Source organism: Rhipicephalus sanguineus, chromosome 4 (assembly GCF_013339695.2).
Source record: "Rhipicephalus sanguineus isolate Rsan-2018 chromosome 4, BIME_Rsan_1.4, whole genome shotgun sequence".
Classification (NCBI taxonomy): Eukaryota; Metazoa; Arthropoda; class Arachnida; order Ixodida; family Ixodidae; genus Rhipicephalus; species Rhipicephalus sanguineus.
In genome coordinates this window covers 200,218,921-200,244,338 of record NC_051179.1, presented here as the reverse complement: position 1 = coordinate 200,244,338, position 25,418 = coordinate 200,218,921, and the positions used below count along the sequence as shown (strand labels likewise).

At 51.5% G+C, this 25,418-nt stretch overlaps 1 protein-coding gene across 1 annotated transcript in view; it reads left to right on the top strand.

Annotated features, from left to right (window-relative positions):
* LOC119391978 (probable ATP-dependent DNA helicase HFM1) overlaps window positions 1–25,418 on the top strand; it is a 395,854-nt gene that overhangs the window by 186,121 nt on the left and 184,315 nt on the right. Inside the window, exon 6 of the mRNA XM_049415461.1 lies at window positions 11,287–11,355. Within this exon, the coding sequence (XP_049271418.1) occupies window positions 11,287–11,355 (69 nt within the window). The remainder of the gene's footprint in view (window positions 1–11,286; window positions 11,356–25,418) is intronic.

The following is a 25,418-nucleotide window of genomic DNA, read 5'->3' as shown; positions in this document are numbered from 1 at the left end:
GACAGAATCTGACAGCAATAAGGAGTTTCCGCAATTAACTCAACTTTTTTATGTCGTGAAATGAAGTCGCGAAATTATTGTGAGAAAAACGTGAAACTAAACAACATGATGAGTGAGCGAGTACACAAGAAAAACAAACAGAACAACTGCGGCGGTATTCTCGGGCGAGCGCTTTCGAGATATTTTGTGAGGCTCAATCGCTCTCGTAATCGTGCGCGGGGCTTGGCACACGGGCAAGAACGCTGTCCACCGATCACAGATGCGTCCGATGCAAATAACACTTGTGGAGGCGAAGCCATCATATTTTTTAAAGGAATCGCACGTGAAAAACGCAACCTAATAATGTCTTGCGTGTCAAGACCACGACACGAGTGTGAGACACGCTGCAGATTAACTTTGACCACCTTGAATTCTTTAACCTGCTTCCGTATCTAAGGAGAGAAATGTTGCTTTTCACACCCGTCGGAATGCGGCTGCTGTGGTCGGGAATCAGACCCATCCCCGAAGTTAGCAGCGCGACACAACGACAAACCTGATCACCCCTTTCAAATTGTGCACGACGGCGCGCGGGCACCGTTCGCGGCTGTGAAGAAAAAATGCATAAAACTTTTTGTCGTTTTACTAGGAAGATTAACGATGTTGTTTTCGTCATTCGTTTGAAGCTTGAGACAGGCAAAAAACGAACGTAAACAGCGGAACAGCGCACGAAGCAAACGCGCGATATGCCGGCGCGTCACGGCGGGCGTCGAAGAGTCCTTGCCGTGACGTCATCCACGCCTCCCACCAGGCGGCGCCACCCCAACTTCTCGGGGCTAATAGGCGCGGTCACGAAAGAGTTAAGGCGCACTTTGTGGACGAAAACAAGTTCATCATCACCTGTGCTTTCACAAGGTAGAAAAATATCTCGCCTCTGCCTGTCCCAGAAGGTATATTTCGACAATCCGATCCTCAAGAATAAATTGATAACCCCTTCTTCTTACGTATCTGCCTGCATAGGCCATCGTCATAAAGTTGGTATTCCCATATGCCACACCAACCATTTCTGCAATTCATTCACCCCTCCCCCCTAGGTCAGCAAGTTGGAATCACCTTCCCCGATCTGTCGTCGAGATTACTGATAACTCTAAGTTTAAGGCTGCTGTAACTAACCTGTTGTTGTCATAGTGGTATTTTTGTGGGATTATAGTATTTCCATTTTTGAGTAACCCTTTAGGCTTCCCTTTTTTGTACACGACTACAGTTTTACATATGCTGCTGGTACGATGCATTCTTTGGTTCATAGGCACGTGCTTGTGCTTGAGTGTTATTTCGTTAGCGTTCATTTCTTGTTGTAATAGACCCTGTTATGCTTTGCATTTCTAAATCAACTGTTTTTGGTTGTTTTACTCTGCGCTGTTTATTGTTCGTTTCTTTCACTGTATCTATGTAACCCCCAAGTATTTGCTTTTTTAACTGTGTTGTATTAAAAGTGTAACCACTCCCCTTTGTAATGCCCTCGGGCCCTGAGGGTACTGAGATAAATATTGTCACGTGGTCGTGACGTCAACGAAGACAGCAGTCGGCGTTTGCAGGATGAAACTGTTTATTTGGCCGAACTTGTGGCCGGAAAATGAGAACTAGAACTACAGCAATACACGCTGTACAATGATAGCGGCGAACAGGGCGTCGTCCGTCGATCAACTGACAAGCGGTCAAGCGCGTCGGCTTTTATACAGGCGCTATGGAACTTTCCAGCAATATCGCTGATGGCGGCGTTATCTCTCGAGAAAGCTGGAACATTCGCGTGCGGCGCGCAATCTTAACAAAACGATCTACCAAAATCGTGAAGCTTCTCGAACACTGCCTCGGGGCCAGCGTCGAGCGTTGATAACCGTCCTTGCTGGTCAAACTCCAACACATCAAAATAAAAGAAGCGGGCGTGGCATTGCCCCCCTCTGAAAAAGCATCGTCCCGATGCTTGCAACATGGAAAGGAAAAAAAACAAGTGCATACACAAATAAATTACAATAACACAGGAAAAAGTGGAGTCCCCAGGTTCGCTAACGCGCAAAAAACGGCTTAAGGCGCACGACATGGACGACTTCAGGTCGTGCGCGGCGTCGCTGGGAGTTCGTAAGTCCGTCCGGGACGACCTCGTAGTCAAGAGCGCCGTGACGTCGAAGCACCTTGTATGGCCCGAAGTATCGCCGAAGAAGTTTTTCACTGAGCCCACGTCGGCGTATCGGCGTCCAGACCCACACACGGTCACCGGGTTGGTACTCCAGTGGCGTCGTCGAAGATTATAGTGACGGCTGTCGACCCTCTGCTGGTTCTTGATGCGCAGGCGGGCGAGCTGTCGAGCTTCTTCGGCGCGTTGCAAATAGGCGGCAACGTCGAGGTCGTCTTCGTCGGTGGCGGTTGGTAGCATTGCGTCGAGCGTCGTTGCCGGGCTCCTTCCGTAGACGAGCGAGTACGGCGTCATTTGCGTCGTTTCTTGCATGGCCGTGTTGCATGCGAAAGTCACATACGGAAGGATGGCATCCCACGTCTTGTGTTCGACGTCGACATACATGGCCAGCATGTCGGCGATGGTCTTGTTTAGCCGCTCGGTGAGGCCATTGGTCTGTGGGTGGTACGCTGTGGTCCGGCGGTGGCTTGTTTGGCTGTATCTCAGTATTGCCTGAGTTAGGTCAGCCGTAAACGCCGTACCTCTGTCGGTGATGAGGACCTCTGGGGCGCCATGACGCAGGAGGATGTTCTCAACGAAGAACTTCGCTACCTCGGCGGCACTGCCTCTGGGTAGGGCCCTTGTCTCGGCGTAGCGGGTGAGGTAGTCGGTAGCTACGACGATCCATTTGTTTCCGGTATTGGACGTCGGGAACGGCCCCAGTAAGTCCATCCCAATTTGCTGGAACGGCCGTCGAGGTGGCTCGATAGGCTGCAGAAGTCCGGCTGGCCTAGTCGGCGGTGTCTTACGTCGCTGACAGTCCCGGCAGGTCTTGACGTAGCGAGTTACGTCGGCGGCAAGGCGCGGCCAGTAGTACTTTTCCTGTATTCTTGCGAGCGTCCGAGAAACACCCAGGTGTCCAGACGTCGGGTCGTCATGCAGAGCCTGGAGGACCTCTGGTCGCAATGTCGAGGGCACTACGAGAAGGGAATCGGCTCGAAGCGACGAGAAGTTCTTCTTAAGGAGAACACCGTTGCGCAAGAAAAACGAAGTCAGTCCTCGTGTGAATACCTTGGGAACGACGGTGGTCTTGCCCTCGAGGTATTCCACAAGGCCTCTGAGTTCTGGGTCCGCTCGCTGTCGTTCGGCGAAGTCTTCGGCACTTATGGTTCCCAAGAAGCAGTCATCCTCCATATCGTCCTGCGGCGGTGGGTCGACGGGGGCGCGGGACAGGCAGTGAGCGTCGGAGTGTTTTCTTCCGGACTTGTAAACGACGGTTATGTCAAATTCTTGAAGTCGTAGGCTCCACCGTGCGAGGCGACCTGAAGGGTCCTTCAAGTTAGCCAGCCAACACAAGGCGTGGTGGTCGCTCACAACTTTGAAGGGCCGGCCGTAGAGGTAGGGGCGAAACTTCGATGTAGCCCAAATGATGGCCAGGCACTCCTTTTCTGTTGTGGAGTAGTTGATTTCTGCCTTTGATAGCGACCGGCTAGCATAACTGATGATTCTTTCGAATCCGTCGGTCTTTTGCACAAGGACGGCGCCGAGTCCTACGCTGCTTGCGTCGGTATGGATTTCCGTATCGGCGTATTCGTCGAAATGCGCAAGTATAGGAGGCGTCTGCAGGCGTCGTTTCAGTTCTTGAAATGCTTGAACTTGCGACGTTTCCCACCTGAATTCGACGTCCGCCTTCGTGAGGTGCGTCAGTGGCTCGGCGATCCGTGAAAATTCCTTGACGAAACGTCTGTAATAGGCGCACAAGCCGAGAAAACGGCGTACGGCCTTCTTGTCGGTGGGCGTCGGGAAGTCAGCGATGGCAGCTGTTTTCCGCGGGTCCGGGCGAACACCATCCTTGCTGATCACGTGACCCAAGAACAAGAGCTCCTCGTATGCGAAGCGGCACTTTTCAGGCTTCAAGGTGAGTCCGGAGGTCTTGATTGCTTGAAGTACAACTTCAAGGCGCCGAAGGTGTTCGTCGAAGTTTGAGGAAAACACAACGACGTCGTCCAAGTACACGAGACACGTCTGCCACTTCAAGCCGGCCAGTACTGTATCCATAACCCGTTGAAAAGTCGCAGGTGCCGAGCAAAGACCAAAGGGCATGACCTTGAACTCGAACAGGCCGTCTGGTGTTATGAAAGCAGTCTTTTCTCGGTCTCTCTCGTCGACTTCTATTTGCCAGTAACCGGTCTTGAGGTCCATCGACGAAAAGTACTTTGCGTTGTGTAATCGATCGAGGGTGTCGTCTATCCGGGGAAGGGGATACACGTCCTTCTTCGTGACTTTGTTCAGGCGACGATAATCGACGCAAAAACGTAGAGTCTTATCCTTCTTCTTCACTAGCACCACCGGCGATGCCCACGGACTCTTCGACGGCTGAATGATGTCGTCGCGTAGCATTTCGTCGACCTGTTTCTTCACGGCCTCGCGTTCTCGCGTCGAAACTCTGTACGGGCTCTGACGGAGTGGTCTGGCGCTTTCCTCTGTTATGATGCGATGTTTTGCCACGGGAGTCTGCCGAATTCTTGACGACGACGAAAAGCAGTCCTTGTATTGCAAGAGCAGGGTTTTGAGCTGTCCTTGTTTGTGCTTCTGAAGGCTGGGATTGATGTCGAAAGCTGGTTGCGGCACTTTATTCGTCGGAGTAGGCTCGGGAGAATCGGTGAGGCCGAAAGCATTGCTGGCTTCTACGATTTCTTCGATGTAGGCGACCGTCGTGCCTTTGCTCACGTGCTTGTACTCATTGCTGAAATTCGTGAGCATAACTGTTGCTTTCCCAGCCCGCAGCACTGCTACTCCTCTTGCGACGCAAATCTTGCGGTTAATCAATTGGTGCTGGTCGCCTTCAACAACGCCTCCAGGTCTGCTGATTTTTGAGTGCCGACGGAAATGATGACGCTGGAGCGAGGGGGAATGGTGACGTGGTCTTCCAGCACATTCAAGGCGTGCTTTCTTGGCGGAGTGTGCGGCGGTAGTGCCTTTTCCGTGGACAGTGTTATTGACTTACACCTCAGGTCGATGATTGCACCATGAAGGCCTAAGAAGTCCATACCAAGGATGGCATTTCTCGAGCAACGCGGCAGGATTACGAAGTTCGCGGGATAAATCCGGTTGTTAATGGTAAGTCTCGCTGTGAAGATTCCCTCCGGGGTTACGAGGTGACCTCCAGCTGTCCGGATTTCGGGGCCTTCCCAGGCTGTCCTAACTTTCTTCAGCTTCGTGGCGAATGGTCCACTGATGACAGAATAGTCGGCTCCGGTGTCGACGAGGGCTGTGACGCTGTGGCCGTCGATAAGAACGTCGAGGTCGCTAGTTCGTCGTCTTGCGTTGCAGTTAGGTCGTGGCGTCGGGTCACGGCTACGTCGGTTTGTTCCGCTGCTTCCACGTTGCGTCGTCAGGTCTACTTCGGTCCGCGAGGTTTCGTCGTCAGGGGTTCGCGTCGTGTCCTGAAGCCTTCGTCGTGGCGGTGGCGTCGGCGGCGGAGGGTCTTCGGTATTTCGTCGTACAGCAACCGCACCTCCATCGGTTGCTGCCCTTAGTTTTCCGGATGCGGGCTAGGTGACCGGCCCCGGGTTGGGCCAGTGTATGGTAGGCGTTGGGGAGAGGCGTAGCGGCCTGGCGACGGCGATCGGGAAGGTCCTCGGGGGGTCCACTGCGTTCCTGCCAGGTAGTCGGCGATGTCACGTGGTCTTTCCCCCTGCTGTGGACGTGGCGCGTCGACGGCGAACCCACGCAATCCCATCTGTCGATAATGGCAGCGGCGGTAGGTGTGGCCGGCTTCTCCGCAGTGGTAGCAGAGTGGACGATGGTCGGGGGCGCGCCAAACGTCGGTCTTCCTCGGTGTGTATCGCTGACCGGCTGGCGGGCGGTATGACGTCGGTGGTGGCGGCGGTGGTGCCTGGCGGCGGAACTGCTGGGGCGGCGCGACGTCTTGACGTGGGCGAGGAGGGGGGGCGTTGCGTCGGGCTGCAGCAGCATAGCTCATTGCTTCAAGCTGCGGCGGTGCCGGCTGAGGAACACCCAGTGACTCTTTGATTTCCTCGCGGACAATGTCTGCGATCGAATCCACTTGAGGCTGCGGCGAAGGTAACAGCTTGCGCAACTACTCCCGCGCGATCGCTCGGATGGTTTCGCGCAAGTCGTCGGTGCCTAGTGAGTGCACTTCGGAATTGGTTGCAGACAGCGTCGAGCGGTTGTATTGTTTCGTCCGCATGTCCAGTGCCTTCTCAATAGTCGTAGCCTCGGTGAGGAATTCGGCGACCGTCGTGGGCGGGTTGCGGACAAGTCCCGCGAAAAGTTCTGACACCCCGCATAAGCAGGCGAACTTTTTTGTCTTCCGCCATCGCAGCGTCTCCCTGACGGAAAAGTCGAGTCATCTCTTCCGTGAAGATGGTGACGTTTTCGTTTGGCAGCTGCACACGGGTCTCCAGCAAAGAAGCGGCTCTTTCCCTGCGGACGACGCTTGTGAACGTGTGCAGGAATGCGCTGCGGAAAAGATCCCAGGTCTGCATTGAGGACTCCCGATTCTCAAACCAGGTTCTGGCCGCGTCTTCGAGGTAAAAGTACACATGACGCAGCTTGTCTTCATTGGTCCAGTTGTTAAAGGCGGCGACACGGTCGTATGTTTCAAGCCAGGTCTCCGGGTCTTCAAACGACGACCCGCGGAAGGTTGGCGGCTCCTTGGGATGCCGAAGAAGGATCGGCGCAGGCTGCACGGGGTCGGTCATCGTCGTTGCGGTCGATTTTGGGATCTGCGACTGTCTGTCTTTTTCGGGAAGGAGCCCGTGCTCTGGCGGCAGTCCCTTCTGCCTGCGGCTTGTTCGACGATCCGGGTTCTCCTTGCCGTCGTCCTCGTCGCGGCTTGGGCTTGGGTCAGCGCTTCGCGGGGGCGTCCGGATCATGGAAGAAGCAGCACCTCCACCAGATGTCACGTGGTCGTGACGTCAACGAAGACAGCAGTCGGCGTTTGCAGGATGAAACTGTTTATTTGGCCGAACTTGTGGCCGGAAAATGAGAACTAGAACTACAGCAATACACGCTGTACAATGATAGCGGCGAACAGGGCGTCGTCCGTCGATCAACTGACAAGCGGTCAAGCGCGTCGGCTTTTATACAGGCGCTATGGAACTTTCCAGCAATATCGCTGATGGCGGCGTTATCTCTCGAGAAAGCTGGAACATTCGCGTGCGGCGCGCAATCTTAACAAAACGATCTACCAAAATCGTGAAGCTTCTCGAACACTGCTTCGGGGCCAGCGTCGAGCGTTGATAACCGTCCTTGCTGGTCAAACTCGAACACATCAAAATAAAAGAAGCGGGCGTGGCAATATATAAAAGAAGCATCGGGTGACGCGGTACCGTTAAGAGTTCGTAATGGCGTGTGGGATAACCTCGTAGTTCGGTGTGCCGAGACTTCGAAGCACCTTGTATGGCCCGAAGTATCGCCGGAGAAGCTTTTCACAGAGCCCACGTCGGAGTGTCCGCGCTATCACTCATACACGGTCGCCGGTTTGGAATTCCATGTGCTTTCGTCGAAGGTTGTTGTGACAGACGTCGGTCCTCTGCTGCGTATTGATACGCACGTCGATGAATGTCGAGGGCCGCACTTGGCGAACGCGGGGCAGAGGCTGCCATTTTTCTGACCACCGCTCCTGCGCGCAGTGCAATGTGGCCTAACGCCGGCAGCGTGGAGCGCGGAAGATAGGACATGTTTTATCTGTGCGCCGCCTACGCCAAGCGCGCCGAATGCAGCCGGGCGCACCATCTACGCCATCACGCCTGATTATGAGTTGTACACTTTGCGCCGGCGTCGCTTAACCGCGTGCGGTTATCTCGGCCATTCAGATGTGCGGGAACAGTCGGTAAGCTGGTTCGATCGGTTGCAGGAATCCCGCTGGCCTTGTCGGCGGTGTTTTGCGTAGTGAACAGTGACGCAACAGGCGATGTCGTTGTTATGGCGCGGCCAATGATACTTCTCCTGAATCCTCGCGAGGAGCTGAGGGGACCAGCAGTGGCGTCATCATGCAGAGCTTGCAGAACCTCTGGACACATTGCCGAGGGCACAACGAGAAGGTAGCTGGCGCGAGCTGTCGAAAAGTCCTTGGCGAGGAGGCTTTCCGGCAAAACGCACTGGTAAGGACACAGGAAGAAAGACGACACACCGGAGAAGGGTTTCCAGCAAAACGCGCTGTCAAGAAGAACACAGCAAGAGAGACGACGCACCGCTAAGACAGACGACACACCGGTGGCGGTGTGTCGTCTTTCTTCCTGTGTCCTTGTCAGTGCGTTTTGCTGGAAACCCTCCTCACGACGTGCAACGAACTAGCTCAAAGTAGAGCCCTTCTTGACGAGCACGCCGTCTTGTAAGCAAAGTGAAGCTAATCCATGCCTGAATACTTTCGGGAGAACGTCAGGGTTGCCTTCCAAGTACTCATCGGGCATCGTAGTTCTGGATCACTCCGCTGTTGCTCGACGAAGTCGTCCACGCTTAAAATTCCCAGGAACGTATCCTCATCCTGCTCACCTTGCAACGGCAGGTTAAAAGGGGTGCGGTACAAGCAGATCGGCATCTGAGTGCTTTCGTTCGGACCGCGGTGATGTCGAATTTTCGGAGTCGAGAAGCGATTGCATTGGCTGGTGCGCATTGTCTTTTTAATCGTCGTATCCTTCGAGAGAAATTCCTGTACGCTCTTGTGTGGGTTCCTCAAAAGTCCGCTGAAAAGCTCCTGCTTGAAGGCACGTTCACACCGAGCGCGGATCCGGAAAGCGAAGAGGCGGATCCGGAAAGCGGACTCGGATTAAGGCCGAGACAGACGGTACGATTTTCCATGCGACGCGACGTCCGACGCGGCGGTGCGGTAGTCGGAGTGGTGACGTTTCATCGCATCGGACCGCTGCATCGCATGCCCGGCGTGCATCAATCTGGGGAGATATTTTCATCGCCGCGTCGGACAGTCGGACGGCCGCAGGCAATGACATCTCAGGAGACGTGTGTCGTTACGCCGCTGGTCGTGCCTTCTCCCTGTCACCGCTCCGTGGCTATAGTGGCCAAGGCAAGTCGGTGGAGTCAGAGAACAGCTACACAACCATCTAGTCGAGCCTCGGAGCATTTGCCGAGAGCGCCGCTCGCGGCGGTGTGATACACGTCGAGTACATTTTGTTAGTGACGTGAAATAATTCCTGATTGAATAAAGCGATGTTTGAGGCGTGCCGTTTCTGCAAGACAGTGCCCGCTTCCAAAACGCTAGTGAGATCGCGAGCAGCGATGCAAGGACATTTGCTGGTAAACACAACGACACGGTCGTCTCGGCGAACCGGCTCTTGTCGCTTCCACCTTTTCTCTTCACATCGACGACGTCGAGAAAGTAAATAGCGTATGCGAGTACAAAACTTATTGGTGTTGGCAAAAACAAGCGCTCTATGACGAGCTCGCGCGTGATCGCGAACGGCGTAGGCGACGGCCGGCGGCCGCCATGCTAGGCCTACCTCTCAAACACTTCGCAAAACAGACACAAATAAAGCGACACCAGACACCATACGAGCGCTAACTACCAACAAAAGCCAACAGGCCCGATTCGCCACAATTCTCAAGCCTACCTCTCGCAGTCGTGAGTGACGGCGACCTGTTGCGTGCTTGTCGTTCGCGAAGGCGGCGTGGTTTTAGTGATTATTATCTTATAGAGCGAAGCGTGGCTGTGCAAATTTGTTTGTTTTGTGCTTCATGACGAGGATACCAAGTCCTCCGAGTGTGCACGCCGAGGCGCCGTATGTGGGCAGAGCCTACGGCTGATTGCTTGTGTGCCCCGTGTGTGCCGAATCGTCGTACGCCGCATGCCGGACATCCGACGCCGCACGCCGGATCGTAGGCAAAATCGTACCGTCTGTCTCGCCCTTTATCCGCAAAAGCGGCAAACTCACGGCCGCTTCCACGTCCTGGCCGCGTCTTTCAAGGCGAAATAAAATGGCGTAGCTAGTTTTCATTGCTCCAATGGTTTAAAACGGCGACCCGCTCGTGTGCTTCCAGCCAGCTTTCCGGTCATGGAGTGATGGGCGAGACAGACGGTACGATTTTTCATGCGATTCGACGTCCGACACGGCGGAGGGGAAACCGGAATGGTGACCTTTCATAGCATCGTACAGCCACCATTCCCTCTCCCCCACCGCCGCGTCGGCCGTCGGATCGCATGGAAAATCGAACCGCCTGTCCCCCGCTTGATGATCCGCGGAATGCTCCCTGGGTTGCAAGAAGAGGATCGATGTAGGCGGCACCGGTGTTGTCATCGTCCCTGCGGGCGAAGTGCGACCTGTTGCGACCTTGGACTGCCTGGTGGTTTCGGGAGTGAGCCAGTACTCTGCCTGTAGTCCTTGCTGCCTGCGGCTAGTTCGACGATACGGGTTGTGTTTAGCATTTTCTTCGCGGCTTGTGATACCATCACCGTTTCGCGGCGTCCTCAGGCGCACGAGTGAAGCAGCAGCTGCTGCAGATGTGGCGTGGTTGTGACGGTGAAGAAGGCTACGGCAATAGTGGCCAATACGGAACTCGTTATTGGGCGAACTTATGCCCAGGAAATGGAAACTAAAAGTACAAGCAATGCACGTTATACACTGATATCGGCGAGCACAGTCGTAGGCCGTGGGTGATCTGATCGCCAGCGGAACGCGTTGTTATTTATAAATCAGTTTCAGCGTTATCGCTGTGCTCCCGAATAAACTTGATTATTCGAGTCTTAATGGAACGACTTTAAACAACCGCGAAGCTTCCAAAACATGGCGGCGCAGCGCAACTCAGAGGTTTTGTGGGTGAAAGAAATAAGGGCGCGAAATAGCAGTAGGTGATTCTCAACCTCTCCGTGGATCGCCGCTGATGTGCGTTTGCTTCCGATTCAGGAAGTGTTCGCCTGTAGGATCGCCTGTAGCGGCCCCTTGTACACAGACTGCTTTCTACTGGTTATATCATGCGAAAGCAGAAACACAATATACTGCACGCGCAAAAAATCAGACTCGGTTTGTTTTCCGGAGATTTTTTTGTGTTGCTGTAGTTGTTCCAGGTACAATTCTGAGCTGCACTCTAGCGGAACATTTTGTGCCTTGTTGATGTGGTGCCCTGTGTTCAGATACAAGTGTTTGCGGTGACGCCCGCAGGAGAAATTGGATGACTGCACCCGGCGCTGGCCCGAAGCCGTTCGCCCGGACCTGGTGCTCATCGACGAGGTGAGTAGTAACCGGCTGATTTGTCGCCTGCCAGTTGGCCTTCGCTCATCCTATTCAGCTCGCGTGCACGCAATATGCCTTAGTGCCAAAGTCACTGTGCTGCATGACGCATCGGCATAATGTGCATGGGGACAAAGGAAGGCCTTCTCAGACATCCGCCAGGAAACCTGACGGTGAATGCAGCGCTCATGATTACATGGCCTTGCCAGTGACGGTACCAATGATAATATTCGTAAATATTTTTGTGCTTAAAATCAGGCATCTTGTCACGATTACAAATTATCCAAGGGTAAATGAACCATTTGGCATGGGAAAATGCCGGAAAACGCCAGCTGAAGCTGTGCAGAGATATATGGCCTAGGCTTCCTTGAAACGAGACAAGTGTTGAGCAGATTTAGGAAAACGGGCGGCGAAAGTACACAAATACATTTTCAGCACTCATGGTACGTCAACGTAGGGCCATACTTTTCTTTCCACGGTCTTCCGTTTATGACGCACCGGCGTAATATTGGCTCGTACACAGCACCTTCCATAGCCACAATTGTGGTAACATGACATGGCTACGTCACAGTGCATTCTGTGCGGAGGCAAGGAAATCCGCAGATCGAGTAAGAGAAAGACGAGGAGCTTGGCGCTGTGGTCTGTCAGGCAAGCAAGGACGCTACAGGCAATGGCCGCCGGATAAACAAGTGTTCTTTGCTATCTGTTCATAATGATAATAATATTATGTGGGGTTTAGTGTCCCAAAACCGCGATATGATCATGAGAGAGGCCGTAGTGGAGGGCTCCGGAAATTTCTACCACCTGGGGTTCTTTAACGTGCCCCTAAATCTAAGTACACGGGCCTCAAACATTTTCGCCTCCATCGAAAATGCAGCCGCCGCGGCCGGGGTCCGATCCCGCGTCTTTCGGGTCAGCAGTCGAGTGCCATAACCACTAGACCACCGTGGCGGGGCTATCGACCTGTTTGTCTCGTCTGTAAAGTATCCGTTTTATTTGGTGGCAGCGGTGATGTTCACCCGCAGCAAGACGCCCCTAATGCGGTCGGTGTCTTCGATGGAATCGATGCCGCAATCTTTGCTGGCACCACCACCAAATGAACTAGATCCCGCCCTCTCTGCAATGTGCGCAAACACTGAGCCACCGTTGCCGCCGTCTCAGAGTCCAGATCTTCGTATGACACCTTCAGCTGGTCACGCTACCGATTCAAATTCCGCTCGACACCAGCCTGCACCTGACTTAAGGGCTCTCTACGACGCTTTCAAGCACACCCTTGTCCAGCTACTGTCCTCCGTTGGGAACTCCAGCGAACGTATTCTGCAGAAAGCCGCGTCGCCGACCTCACGACACGTGTTTCCAACATCACGTCGTCTGCTTCAACTGTCCAATTTCCACTTGTCTCTCACGGTAACGCTCGGCCTCTCTTATCGTATTGTGCCACACAGCAATAGCTACGTTTCTTCCCAAGCCCATCTACATTTGACGGAACAACGTCGTGATCTGCTTGTCGCATTCATTTTGTGTGTGTCGCTGGCCGCTCCTCCTGGTTACCGTACCACAAAGCCCAAAATCTTCGTGGCTCAGTATCGTTCGGCTGCTGTCGAATTTCTAGAGTCCCTGCGAGCATCCGATCGTTCCGACAACGAAATTCTAGACTCGCCACTCGAGTCCCTCTATGGTCATGCCTGTCTTCAACAAGTATATCTGACAGAATTGCAGCACGTGCAACGAGGAAGCTACAGCCTACAAGACTTTGTTACTCATGTCCAGCACCTGTCGTGGAAAGGCCTGGGCGTTTGCCCAAACTGATATGACTGAGCAGACAGTCACATTCGTCAAGTGCTCTTACCCTCCCATGCCAATTTTGGTCTACACCAAGTTAAAGGGGTCATGAACCACCCCTCGCGCTCGGCGTAAAAAACACCCTGGAATCAGTCGGACCCTTTCCAGGAATATATAGCCGAAAGAATTTTTCCAAAAGGCAAAGTGGGAGCAGAGTAATAGCGATCGCTACATTTACCTGATGCATTCCCTCCCAACTCGCTTCATTCTGGATGAGAGGGCAGAGCCGTTCCAGGTGCCCCACCCAGTGCATTCGCTTCAATGTTGCGTGGTTTCCTTTCCGCGTAACTTGGCGGTGTTGACGGCTGCTGCTGGCAACTGATAGTTCCGGTCGGCTGCTTTTCGCTGCGCGGCGCATTCTGGCGCGGTGTATCGCGTCTTGTGTCTAAGCGCTGACGCGGTCTATTTGCATTGTTACTGTCGTTATTTCGCTTATGTCGCAATGATACTGTCGTTACTACGCTTCGTGACATCGCTTATGTCGTTTTTTCATAAAAAAAATTAAACTAAAAAAAAAGCTGGCAAGCCTCAGATGTGGCCGATTGGCACGGTATGTAGACTCAGTATGCGCTTTTAGATAACGAACTGGACAAGGCAGCCTGCCTCAACGCACGAAATAAAATTCCGTGCGGAGAAAACGCGACGCAAGAGGAAAAATCACAGCATATCCACGTGGTGAATGATGATGAGTGGGGCGAAGCTCCGGAGGATATCATCGGTAAACCGTGAATCTTCTGTGTAATGCTCCCATCAATCGTCATATAAAGAGTGAGAAACACTGTGTGTATATTACAAACATCAAACTTTTATTCTTCTTAATAAGATGATGCTTGGCTTGCGTTGTCCCTTCATTATCACGGCTTTATGGTCCGTGAAATGAAATTGCACGATGCCGTGTCAATGAATGAATTGATATTCCCACTCGACAAATTGGGTGCAATGTACATGGTCTTGATGATGCATCCATCAAAATCGATGGCAGCATATTCACCGTTGTGGCTCTGTGTCGTTGGTAGTAGTTTCAGATCTTGTGCCTTTTCTGTTTGTTTGACGTATACTGCCACACCACCTGCAGGACGCTATGCATCATCGATGCACACGACCGGAACGTATCGTTTGCTATACGGTCTTTTGGCGTTCCACGTCTCGGTAAGATAGAGAACGTCCACCGCAGTAAGTATGGGGTCCCGTTCCACATCGTCTACAAGCTTGACATAAAACCAGCTAGGCTTACATGGTAGGCGGGAAACTACAGAAGGCAACAACAAGTAATGAAAACATAACAGAACGGCAATCTTTTGCCAAGACGTTCGACCACTGCAAAGTTAACGGCTATCTCGTCGGTCGGTCTCTGTAGCCTTGTCTTCCAGGGAAAGAGAAAGCGCACCAAGAGGGAGCCTCATGGCGCTTTACTTCTGAAATGTTGTCTTCGGGCGTCGTTGAAAACACGAGACGTAGTGAAGAAGAAAGAACGCCACACAAGCGAACACGCACGAGAGTCTCGCTCGTCAACGTCGTGTTCTTCTTCTACTGCATATCAGAACGCGCGATTCTCACGAACTAGAGGTGGCTACTACAAACAAACGAACAAAGTGAGGATGGAAAGACCCACGGCATATGGAGCTTCGCCCCTAAAAAAAAAAAAAAACGCGATTCTTTTTAAGCGGCCGCTGTGAACGGGAGGAAACGAGATAAAATGCCCTTTGACCTTCCGACGGCTGCAGCCCGCGTGCTTGTCGGCAAGAGCGAGGAAACCAGACAATCAGACGCGTCGGAATACAAGCAATGGGAGAAATACCAGCGATGGCAGAAAGGGTCGGGACGTATGCGCGCACGAAGGAAAAAAAAACGCGAAAAAATAAGAAAAGCAAGAACAGAGTCGTTTTAGGCTGGCCTCAGCATTGTGCGGCATGGCCAAGCAAAGCCGTCATGGGTTTACCTTGGCCTTGTGAACGCCGCTCCTTAACTGCCCAGCCGTGCCGGCCGTGTGTGCGCGTTCTGTGCCTGCTCTCGCTGCTGGACGTGAAATGCGTGGTTTGACGACAGTGCAATATGCCTTACTGCGCGTGCGATATGGTGTGACGATGAACCGGCGACTCAAGCAAGCCTGTCGCTGCGTATATTACTAAGCAGATGATGGGGGTTCGCGTTCGCGGTACCATTGTAGCACCAGGAATACAACGGTAAGTAATACTTATGTTTCCTCTGTTCGCGCGTCCTTTTCGTCGCTCGGGCAGCTGTAGGTGTCGTTCTGCACATTGCGTCGCGTGAAAACTGCAATGAAAAATTGAAAAAAAAAGAAAAGTCATTAAGTCACAGCGACGATGTGTAATGCATGTTTAGAAACTCCTGTGAATATAGCACATGCTTCGGACGGCCAGCCAATCGATGCGCGAGTGCGCCTTGAAAAAAGATGTTTGTACCATATAGTTTCCTTTGCGATAAAGCCGAAATGAAGCAGGGTGCATTCCAGGAGTGTACACTAAAGCAAAAAGAAAGCCGCTATTATCACGCTGTCATGTGATCAAATGTGCATTGAGGCCAAATTTGTTTTCTGTTTATGTTGTTTTCATGCTTGAATTGCTTGTTTTGATCCTCCGTCTCGATGTCAATTTGTGCGCGTTTACATGTGGCATAATCGTCACATAATTATGACCATATGGTGAAATATAATTATGACCATATGATGTGACAGACATCCGCTAAGTGACAGTGTGTGTTGTGAAGGACATGCATTTTATCGTATTGTCACTTCATTAGTCACAAATCAGCACTGGAACTTGCCAGGGTTACGTGCACATTTATAGCCTTTAAAATATGTATTAGTTCTGGAAGGCTATTTTAATCACATTGATATAGGCCAGTTGAACCTGTTGAACCACAATGTTAATCACCTTGTTTCTCCCCTCTCGTTATTTTGTTTTGCATTATAATTGCCAGAGTTTTCATGATCTGTGCACAGTATTCTCACTGTTGATACAATTTTTGACAAGGTAAAAGCGCTTCTATTGTGTCGAGGTCTTCCTTGGTCCTCATTAGAAGTACGCTGTTAATTTTTGCCATGAATCAGTGCCATGTCGCCCAATCTACATTCCTAAACCGATCAGCTGTGGTTGATCAAGAAGCTAGTGTCCCACGTGTTTGAATACAAAGTGAATCTCACTAACATTCACACGCTTTTACACTATAATGGTAACTTGACTGACATCTAAATCTACCCGATTGGTGGTACACAGGAGAAGAGTAACACTTCTGGTGTTGTTTCGCATTTCTTTACCTTCGTGTAATTTTCGCCCTGTGTACTTTAAGTGAAAAGTTCACAAGGAACGACCTAGCAGCCTCACAATTTTGCATTTGTTTCATGTTCTGTTAAAAAGTCTGCAATAAGTACAGTCAAGTGCGAGCCCTTTGCAAGAAAGTCATTTTTATGGACACAGAGAGCTGAATGAACTTCTTTTTTTTATCGTTTTCAGGAAGACATTTCTGGCAAAGCAGCAAGAGTTGCTCGCGAACTGCTTGTGTACGAGACAGTGTATTGTGGAAACACTCCACTGTGCCTCACTGTACACTATCTCGAACATTTCGTGCATCTTACAGCATTTGGGCAAATACTGGTATTAGTGCAGAGTATTAGTGCCTGATATTGCGTGCAGCCTTTCCAGTAGCATGTGCATTTGAAAATTTCGCATTGTTCAAAATGACAATTAGTGGAACCTGCTTTATTCAGCAAACTTTATCCTAAAATGGACAGTTGGGCGAGTTGATGTGCATTCGTAGTTAAAGAAAGTGTGGAAAAAAACCCCAGAGCACAAAGAAGTGAGAATGAAAGGCACAGGATGATGCGCTACTAGCAACTGAGCTTTAATGGAAACCACAGACAGACACAGTATGAAAAAACTACTGCATTAAATAATCACGGAGTAGCAGGTAGAGTAAAAAAAACATCGTTGATCCCTCCGTCATAGGAATCGGAATAACACGAAAGTAAAGCATGCAGTAACTGAATGTTTACTGTACAAGAGAGTTTGCACCATGTATATTGATGTCTGACAGCTATAGCACTGTTTGACGTGGATGTACCCACTTTGATGATTGGTGGTACATCTCCATCCCGACGACTAACTTCCATGCTAAATGATTAAACAAACCCTCGTGGTAGCTGTAGTAGTAAACGGTGAAAGCGTAATCAGAGAACGAGGTGTGATAGCCAGAAACGCGTCGCATATTGGACGCAGAACTTGGTCGCCATCCCGCGGCATGTTAAAATGTGACTGAACACCACGGCCGGACCAGAGGAAAACGCAAAGCGCGTCGTGCCGCCCCGGTAGCCCAGCCGCAATTTTTCTCGGGGCGAGCGCGTGAGCAAGGAACGCGGTGTTACAGCCAGGTGAGGCAGGCGCGCGTCGCATAGCTATTTTTGGTTTCGATTAGCGTGATGATACGAGCGAGGCCGACGCTTTTACGATGCTTGGGCTGAGGCCGCCACCTCGCGGTGTGTTAAGGCATTGACAAAATTAAATTCTATTGAAAACGCACCGAATGGGACGGACGTGTAACGCGTTGCAAACGCTAATCGTGGAGGCCACAGTAATGACGAATTAATTTACTTTGCCGCTTCCAGAGGACACCACCGCCCCGCCGACTGCGAGAATGGTAGATATAAAAGGCGCGTTTGTAAAGCCTCTAGAGTCTCTGACCGTGGCGCAGTTCAATAAAGAAAAAAAAAGTGACCGTGGCGCAGTGGGTAGCGTGCCCGGCCTCTGTTGTTACGGACTGAGCGGTCGTGGGTTCGATGCCCGTTGACGGAACTTTCTTTCTTTGCCATCTGATCGTGTTTATTTTTTCGACGTCATTTCCGTGACGGAAATACGTCACTGAAGTCTTGGTGGACCCCGGCATAAAACACTTTCGTGTTAAAACATGTCTAAAAAAGCCAAACACGTGCTAAACTTCAGTCGCTAGTACGGCGTCGTCCTGTCCCCTTCAATTCTATGCGTGTTGTGGTTTTGTTTTTCCGCTTTCTTTAACTATCAACTTAAGTCCTGACTGCTTTACAGCCTCTATACGTGTGTGGTCAAATTTAATTCAACCTCATGGCATATCAAGTCCTAGGATCCAGTGTGCCAAGCGATCAGCCACTATTTATAGGAAATTTTTTTAAGTTTAAGCATGTAATTACCTAATTTCAAGTTGACCTTGCAGCCATAATGCTGGGCTTAATTTTCAATGTGGTAATTATGCATAAGCCATGAAGTGAGGAATGAAAGATGAAGAACTTTATTCTGAAAAGACAGGGCGTGCAAACACGGACACAAGAAGGAAGTCAGGACACCACAAACACAGTAGTCTTTTCAGAATGAATACTTACCAACTAGCTCAGCTCTCTGTTGTTCGAAGAACTTTAGTTTGCAGATGGAACTAGCTGGCATGGATATATTGTAAACAAAGATGTACTAATTATGCATAATGGAAGTATTGGTACATTCTAATCATGTGATAACGCCGACAAGTTCCCAAGCATAATTCTAGATATTTACGTTAGTTTTATTTATTTTATATATTTATTTGTTATAACTTCGAAGGTCCCGTATGGGACTTTACATGAGGAGTGGGTGACATAAATATGGCGGTATCGATGAAGGTGTGATTAGGAGGTGGTTGAGTCTCCTTCCTGGATGGCATTTTTGAAGCGCGCAAAATCGCGGATGACTGCTGCTTCGTTCGGAAGGTCAATCCAGTGTCGGGCGGTGCGCAAAGAGAAGGACTGCTGAAATGAGGTGGTGTGGGCAGGTTGCGTAATCACAGCATTTGGGTGATTTGTGCGATGACCTCGATGGACTCGTTGGATGAGGTGGTTGTCACGCGGGGTTGAATAAAAGAGTCTGTGAAAAGGGCAGAGACGTGCAATGCGACGACGAAGAGCGAGGGTAGAAAGATTTAACTGGGATTTGAGGGCGGAGACGCTCGAGTAGCGGGAATATTCTGAAACAATGAGTCTGGTTGCTCGGTTCTGTACTGACTCAAGAATTTTGATATGATTAGTTTGGTGGGGGTCAAAGACAGCAGATGCATACTGAAGTCTTCGTCTGACAATGGTTTTATAAGTGAGTAGTTTAACCGAAGGTGGTGCTATGGAAATGTTACCACGTATGTACTAGTGATGCAGAACTATCGATGGTACTATCGATACTATCGATAGCTGAGTCACTATCGAATTATCGATGGTGAAAAATACTATCGATGGCGCTATCGATAGTAAAAAATTCGATGGCACTATCGATAGTATAAAATCAACAGCGCGGACTCACTGCAGAATAAACTTGGTTCCCCGCGCGCATGGTACATAATGGAGCCGGAGGAGCGGGCTGAAGGGCAAGAGAAATGACACAATTGTATTCTTCACCAGAGTGCTTTGCTCACACATGATCATAAAGTCAAACTGTTCAGCTGTAGCGGAAAGGAAACCTTTACATGTGGCGGGAATGCGCGGCTTCAATTTCATATTGCATTTTATGATTTCAAAATAAACGAAGTCACAGTTTCGCCGCAATGGCGAAGCAATGAATGCGATACAATAAATTGGAATGTAACGCGAAGAATGGAAAGTAGCTCGAAATTGTCAGCGCGTCCCTCGAGCCCAAAGGACGCACGAAAAGAACGCACACAGGACGAGCGCGAACTATCATGCGTCGCAGCTCGACACTTGAAGCGCACTGCTCAAACGTAAAGCAGGACGCACGAAACGAACGAACAGGTACACACAGGACGAGCGCGAACTGTCACAGTTGTTACTTATTTCTGTTTGAACAGCGCGCTCCTTTCGCAAACGTGGCGGCTGCGAAGTGACCTTCGTACGCTCTGTGGCTTCAGCGCGGACATCGCGGGGAAAGCACAAGACATACAACGTCCGCTACACTCCCGCCCCCCGGCCGCCCCCTTTTTTCCTCGAGATATGCGCACGAAGGCGGCCACGCCCTGTAGGGCGAAGACCAACGGCGTTCGCAGGAGCGGGGCGATGATCTTTAAAGGGCCCCTAAACCACCCAGAGGTGTAAATTTAGTTTTGGCGTTGCAGTTGTGCACGAGTATACAGCGAACGCTGGCGGGGTTGCACGCGTCTCCTCGTTTCGCTCTTTCCTTCGCCAGGCTGCGTTCGTCGGCTCGTCTATCTAAAGTCCCTGAAAAATAACTAAAGTAGCGCCATTCGTGTCAGTGTGCAGGCACCTCCTCTCTCGTGCGCTTTGTAGATTGCAGATGAAGTTAGTTGAGCTGCGAAGCTCGCAGAGCATGGTTATTGGACAGAAAGAAAGGCTAGTGCAATTATTCCGCTAGCGCCCCCGAGTGCGCTGCGGTTCTAAGTGACGCAGTGGGAAAAGTTCGCGAAATAAGGAGTATTAAAAAAATCACGCCATTTCCACGAAGTGAATGATGATTGAGGAGCTGGCTCGGAGAAGATCAGGAAAACCCGTCAATCTTCCGTACAAGTCCTCTACCATCATATGAAGACGTGACACACGTTGTTATACATACACGTATACACAATGTTTTATTAATTTATAATTTTGATGAACCATGTACCCAATTTACAATTATATACACATTGATGAAGTATATATACAAGAAATATCTAAGAGCGTCTGAATCTCCATTGTCGACACTTCCAGACGTAATGCTCCTAATGTTCTTTCAATTTGAAAACTGCGCTCGAGACGCGCACGACAAGGTGACGCTCGCCTGGCTGTCGACCGCGTTCCACGCTCGCCCTCTGAGAATTAATTGCCACGCTAGAGGGAAGACACGACGCGCGTAGCGTTCCTCTTCGCGTTCCACAACGCGTTGAATGGATGGATGCAGGTTACAGCGAGGGACTTCGCCCCAGCTTAAAAAACTGGCGAGCCAGCTCCTAATAGCGATAAATACGGCAATGTAATGTGTACAGAAGCAAGTGGCGTCTTTTCATGGTGTCCGACAGTATAAAATTGTACAGTACATAATGTTTTAGTAGGTAAAAGTGCTCGATCCTGATGGCAGCGCCACTGAAAAGTCGGCGGCGCTAAGAAATGGCTAGTTTTTAAGAGTGGCGCACTAGTTCTTCAGCAGGTCGTACGAACGCCATCTTGTCTGTCCACGTCTCGGTTGCTTACTTGATCGGTGCACGGTGCGCGGTCGACCGCGCTTGAGTCAGTTCGTACGGTGGTTCCGGATGCTTCGGGATGCCGACCTGTTGTGCCAGTGGCAGCAATCACCGGTACAACAGCAGAAAGAAGGTGTTTTCACTACAGCAGGTAAAATTCGTAGTTTCCCAGAGGACACACTAGAGGCGCTGATGCAGCTTGTAGGAGAGGAGGCAGAGGCGAAGGGACGCGGTTGGCGCTACTTTAGTTATTTTTCAGGGACATTACGTCTATCCACCTCTCCGAGTGCCCTTCCTCAGCGTCCGAGGTGGAAACGCAAGAAGCGCGCGCATCTGCTAGCACAAAACAGGCTCTTGTTCGCCCACTGACAGCGTCTCTTGCTCGTGACGTCACCTAATTATACAGGTGACGTCATGACGGCTGTTGTGGATAGAGGAAAGGCATGGAGAGGAGCAGGCGAGCGTCTGGTCGTGGTTTAGGGGCCGTTTAAAGCGCGCAACGCGCACATCGCGCCAGCTATGTGGCGAATAAGAAAGCATGCTGAAGGAAATGATGTATATAAATAGCTCGCCGTTAGCAGGCTGAAAGACGGTACTGTTGGTTGCGTAACCGTCTAACGCTGGAAAGCCCGTTCGATTCCGCGCGTCGGAAAGTTTTCTGAGTTATTTCTTTGTTGCTTTTATATATATATGACTTTGACAAAGGCTGGTCCACCAGCCGAAACGTCAGTAAACATACCGCAAAAACCAACGTGCGTCGTACTCTCTCTTGTTCCTTATACATGCATACATATACATATATATATATATATATATATATATATATATATATATATATATATATATATATATATATATATATATATATTGTTAAGCTGTTTATTGGACGGCACTCGGCGACAATGCACTATGGCGACAGTCAAGGCAAAAGCACGGGCTCCGAGAGCGCGAGCGGCGTTTAGAAGAGGACGACCCACTAGGAGCCGCTGGAAAGCGCAACCGTTAAGCAGCACCAATTGCTTCGCCACAATTACCCCGGGTACGAAAAGGGAGCCGTCCGGCGACCTAACAGCTCGTTACTATGAGTGGGTCATAGTAGGCCTTAAGGCGCTCCACGTTGACTATGTCGCGCCCTCGACGGCGCATGTCCGAAGCTGGTTCGATGGGTTCGATCAGGTAGTTGACCGGGGATGTGCGCTCGACGACCCGGTAGGGGCCTTCGTATTTCGGCAGTAGTTTTGAGGAGAGGCCGGTTGCAGTGGTAGGGACCGAGAGCCATACGAGCGCTCCGGGGAGGAACGTGGACTCAGAAGTGGTGGTGCCACCGCGAAGGCTCTTCTGCCGCTCTTGTTCGTGCGTTGTAAAGGCCTTTGCAAGCTCGCGACACTCTTCAGCAAGCCTGGCTGTGTCAGAAATAGGCGCACAATCAGATGGATCCGGCTTGTAGGGTAGTATCGTGTCAAGGGTGTGCAACGGGTGCCTTCCGTACAACAGGAAGAAGGGTGAAAACCCAGTAGTGCTCTGAGGGGCGGTATTATAGGCGTAGGTGACGAAGGGCAGAATGGCATCCCAATTTGTGTGATCGGCGGCGACGTACATTGAGAGCATGCCGCCGAGCGTGCGGTTGAAGCGTTCGGTTAGGCCATTCGCCTGCGGGTGGTAAGCAGTAGTTTTGCGATGAACAGCATGGCACTCTTTGAGAATGGCTTCGACGACTTCCGACAAGAAGACACGGCCTCGATCGCTGAGAAGCTCCTGGGGTGGACCGTGACGCAGCATGAATCGGTGTAGCAGGAAGGAGGCAACATCACGCGCTGTAGCCGCTGGGAGGGCAGCGGTTTCGGCCGACGTCAGAGGAAGTGGTCCATACAAATCGATGCCCACGCGCCCAAACGGACGGTTAGGGCAAGGTAATGGTTGTAGACCGACTGGTGACACGTGCGTTGAAGGTTTTCGGCGTTGGCAATCGAGGCAGGAGCGGACGAACTTCTGCACGTAGCGGTACATCCCTCGCCAGAAGTATCGTTGTCGAATGCGGTGGTAAGTTTTGGATACCCCAGAGTGCGCGCATTGCGGATCAGAGTAGAAGGACTCGCATATTTCAGCACGCAGACTTCGGGGTATCACAAGTAGCCACTGGCGGCCGTCGGCGTTGTAATTGCGTCGGTGCAGTAGGTCGTCACGAATGGCGAAATGGTGGGCTTGACGACGCAACGCGCGAGTGGTTGGTGTTGTCGACGGATCAGTGAGCAAGTCTATTAGCGAAGCGATCCATTTATCCTTGCGCTGCTCGGTAGCGATGGTGTGAACATCGATAGAAGAAACAGCAGTGTGAGACACTGAGCAGGAGGCATTGTCGTCAGGCATGGGGGAGCGCGAGAGGGCGTCGGCGTCAGCATGCTGACGTCCGTTGCGGTACAGCACGCGGATGTCGTAGTCTTGCAGGCGACGTGCCCAACGGGCGAGACAGCCCGAGGGATCCTTCAATGACGACAGCCAGCACAGTGCGTGGTGATCGGTGACGACATCAAATGGGCGACCATACAAATAAGGTCGGAATTTTGTAAGGGCCCAGATGATCGCCAGGCACTCTTTTTCCGTGACAGTGTAATTGGTCTCGGCTCTAGTAAGCGTACGACTTGCGTAGGCGACGACATATTCGGGGAACCCTGGTTTGCGTTGCGCAAGAACAGCACCGAGGCCTACACCGCTGGCGTCCGTGTGTACCTCCGTTGGGGCCGTAGGGTCGTAGTAGCGTAGTATGGGAGGAGACGTCAACAAACGACGGAGCTTTGCGAACGCGTCGTCGCATTCGGACGACCACGAATGTAGGGGTCCGATACTTCCAAGGAGCTTCGTCAGCGGCGATATGATGGTGGCAAAGTTGCGTATGAAACGTCGAAAATAGGAGCACAGTCCTACGAAACTGCGCAGTTCTTTGACGGACGTTGGTTTGGGAAATTCGGCCACGGCCCGAAGCTTGGCCGGATCGAGAAGGATGCCGTCCTTGGACACGACGTAGCCTAGGATTGTCAGCTGCCGTGCTGCAAATCGGCACTTCTTCAGGTTCAGTTGGAGGCCGGCGTTGGTCAAACGCGTCAAAACATGCCGCAGACGTTGAAGATGCGTGGAGAAGTCCGGAGCGAAAACGACGACGTCGTCCAGGTAACACAAGCACGTGTGCCATTTCAAGTTGCGCAGAACGGTGTCCATCATGCGCTCGAAGGTAGCGGGCGCATTGCACAGACCAAACGGCATGACGTTGAACTCGTACAAGCCGTCGGGCGTGACAAAGGCTGTCTTCGGTCGAGCGTCATCAGCCATGGGTACTTGCCAGTACCCCGAGCGCAAATCGAGAGATGAAAAGTATTCTGCTCCTTGGAGGCTGTCAATCGCGTCGTCGATTCGCGGCAGTGGATAAACATCCTTCCGAGTGATCTTGTTGAGCCTTCGGTAGTCCACACAGAAGCGCACAGAACCGTCCTTCTTGGCAACGAGAACAACAGGAGACGCCCACGGGCTGTCGGAGGGCCGAATTACATCGCGTCGAAGCATATCGTCCACTTGCTCATTAATTACCCGACGTTCTGTAGGAGACACGCGATATGGACGTTGCCGCAGTGGTGGTTGGGCGCCAGTGTCGATGCGATGCGTAACAGCGGACGTGCGGCCGAGAGAAGTTTGCCCGACATTGAAAGAAGAACGAAATGCTTCCAACAGGCACAGAAGCTGGGAACGCTGGACCGACGTAAGGTTGTCATCAATGGAGGGACCAAATACATCCGCGGGTGAGGAATCAGACGTGGAAACGGCACTGATGGTACGGGAACTGGTGCAGTGCGAGTCATCGGGTGCGTCCAGAACTTGTGCGTCTTCGAGGGGCTCCACTCTGCCGAGACATTCCCCTCGCACCAACGTAACAATGTGCGGGGATGGGTTGGTAACAAAAATAGCGGTGCTACCCTGAGTGACTTGCACGGTCGCGAAAGGTACCAGCAACCCTTTCATGGTGCAAACGCGGTCAGATGGTGAAAGGAGTGCAATTGTGTCGCAGAGACCGGCGCAGTAAACTGGCACAGCCGTCGACG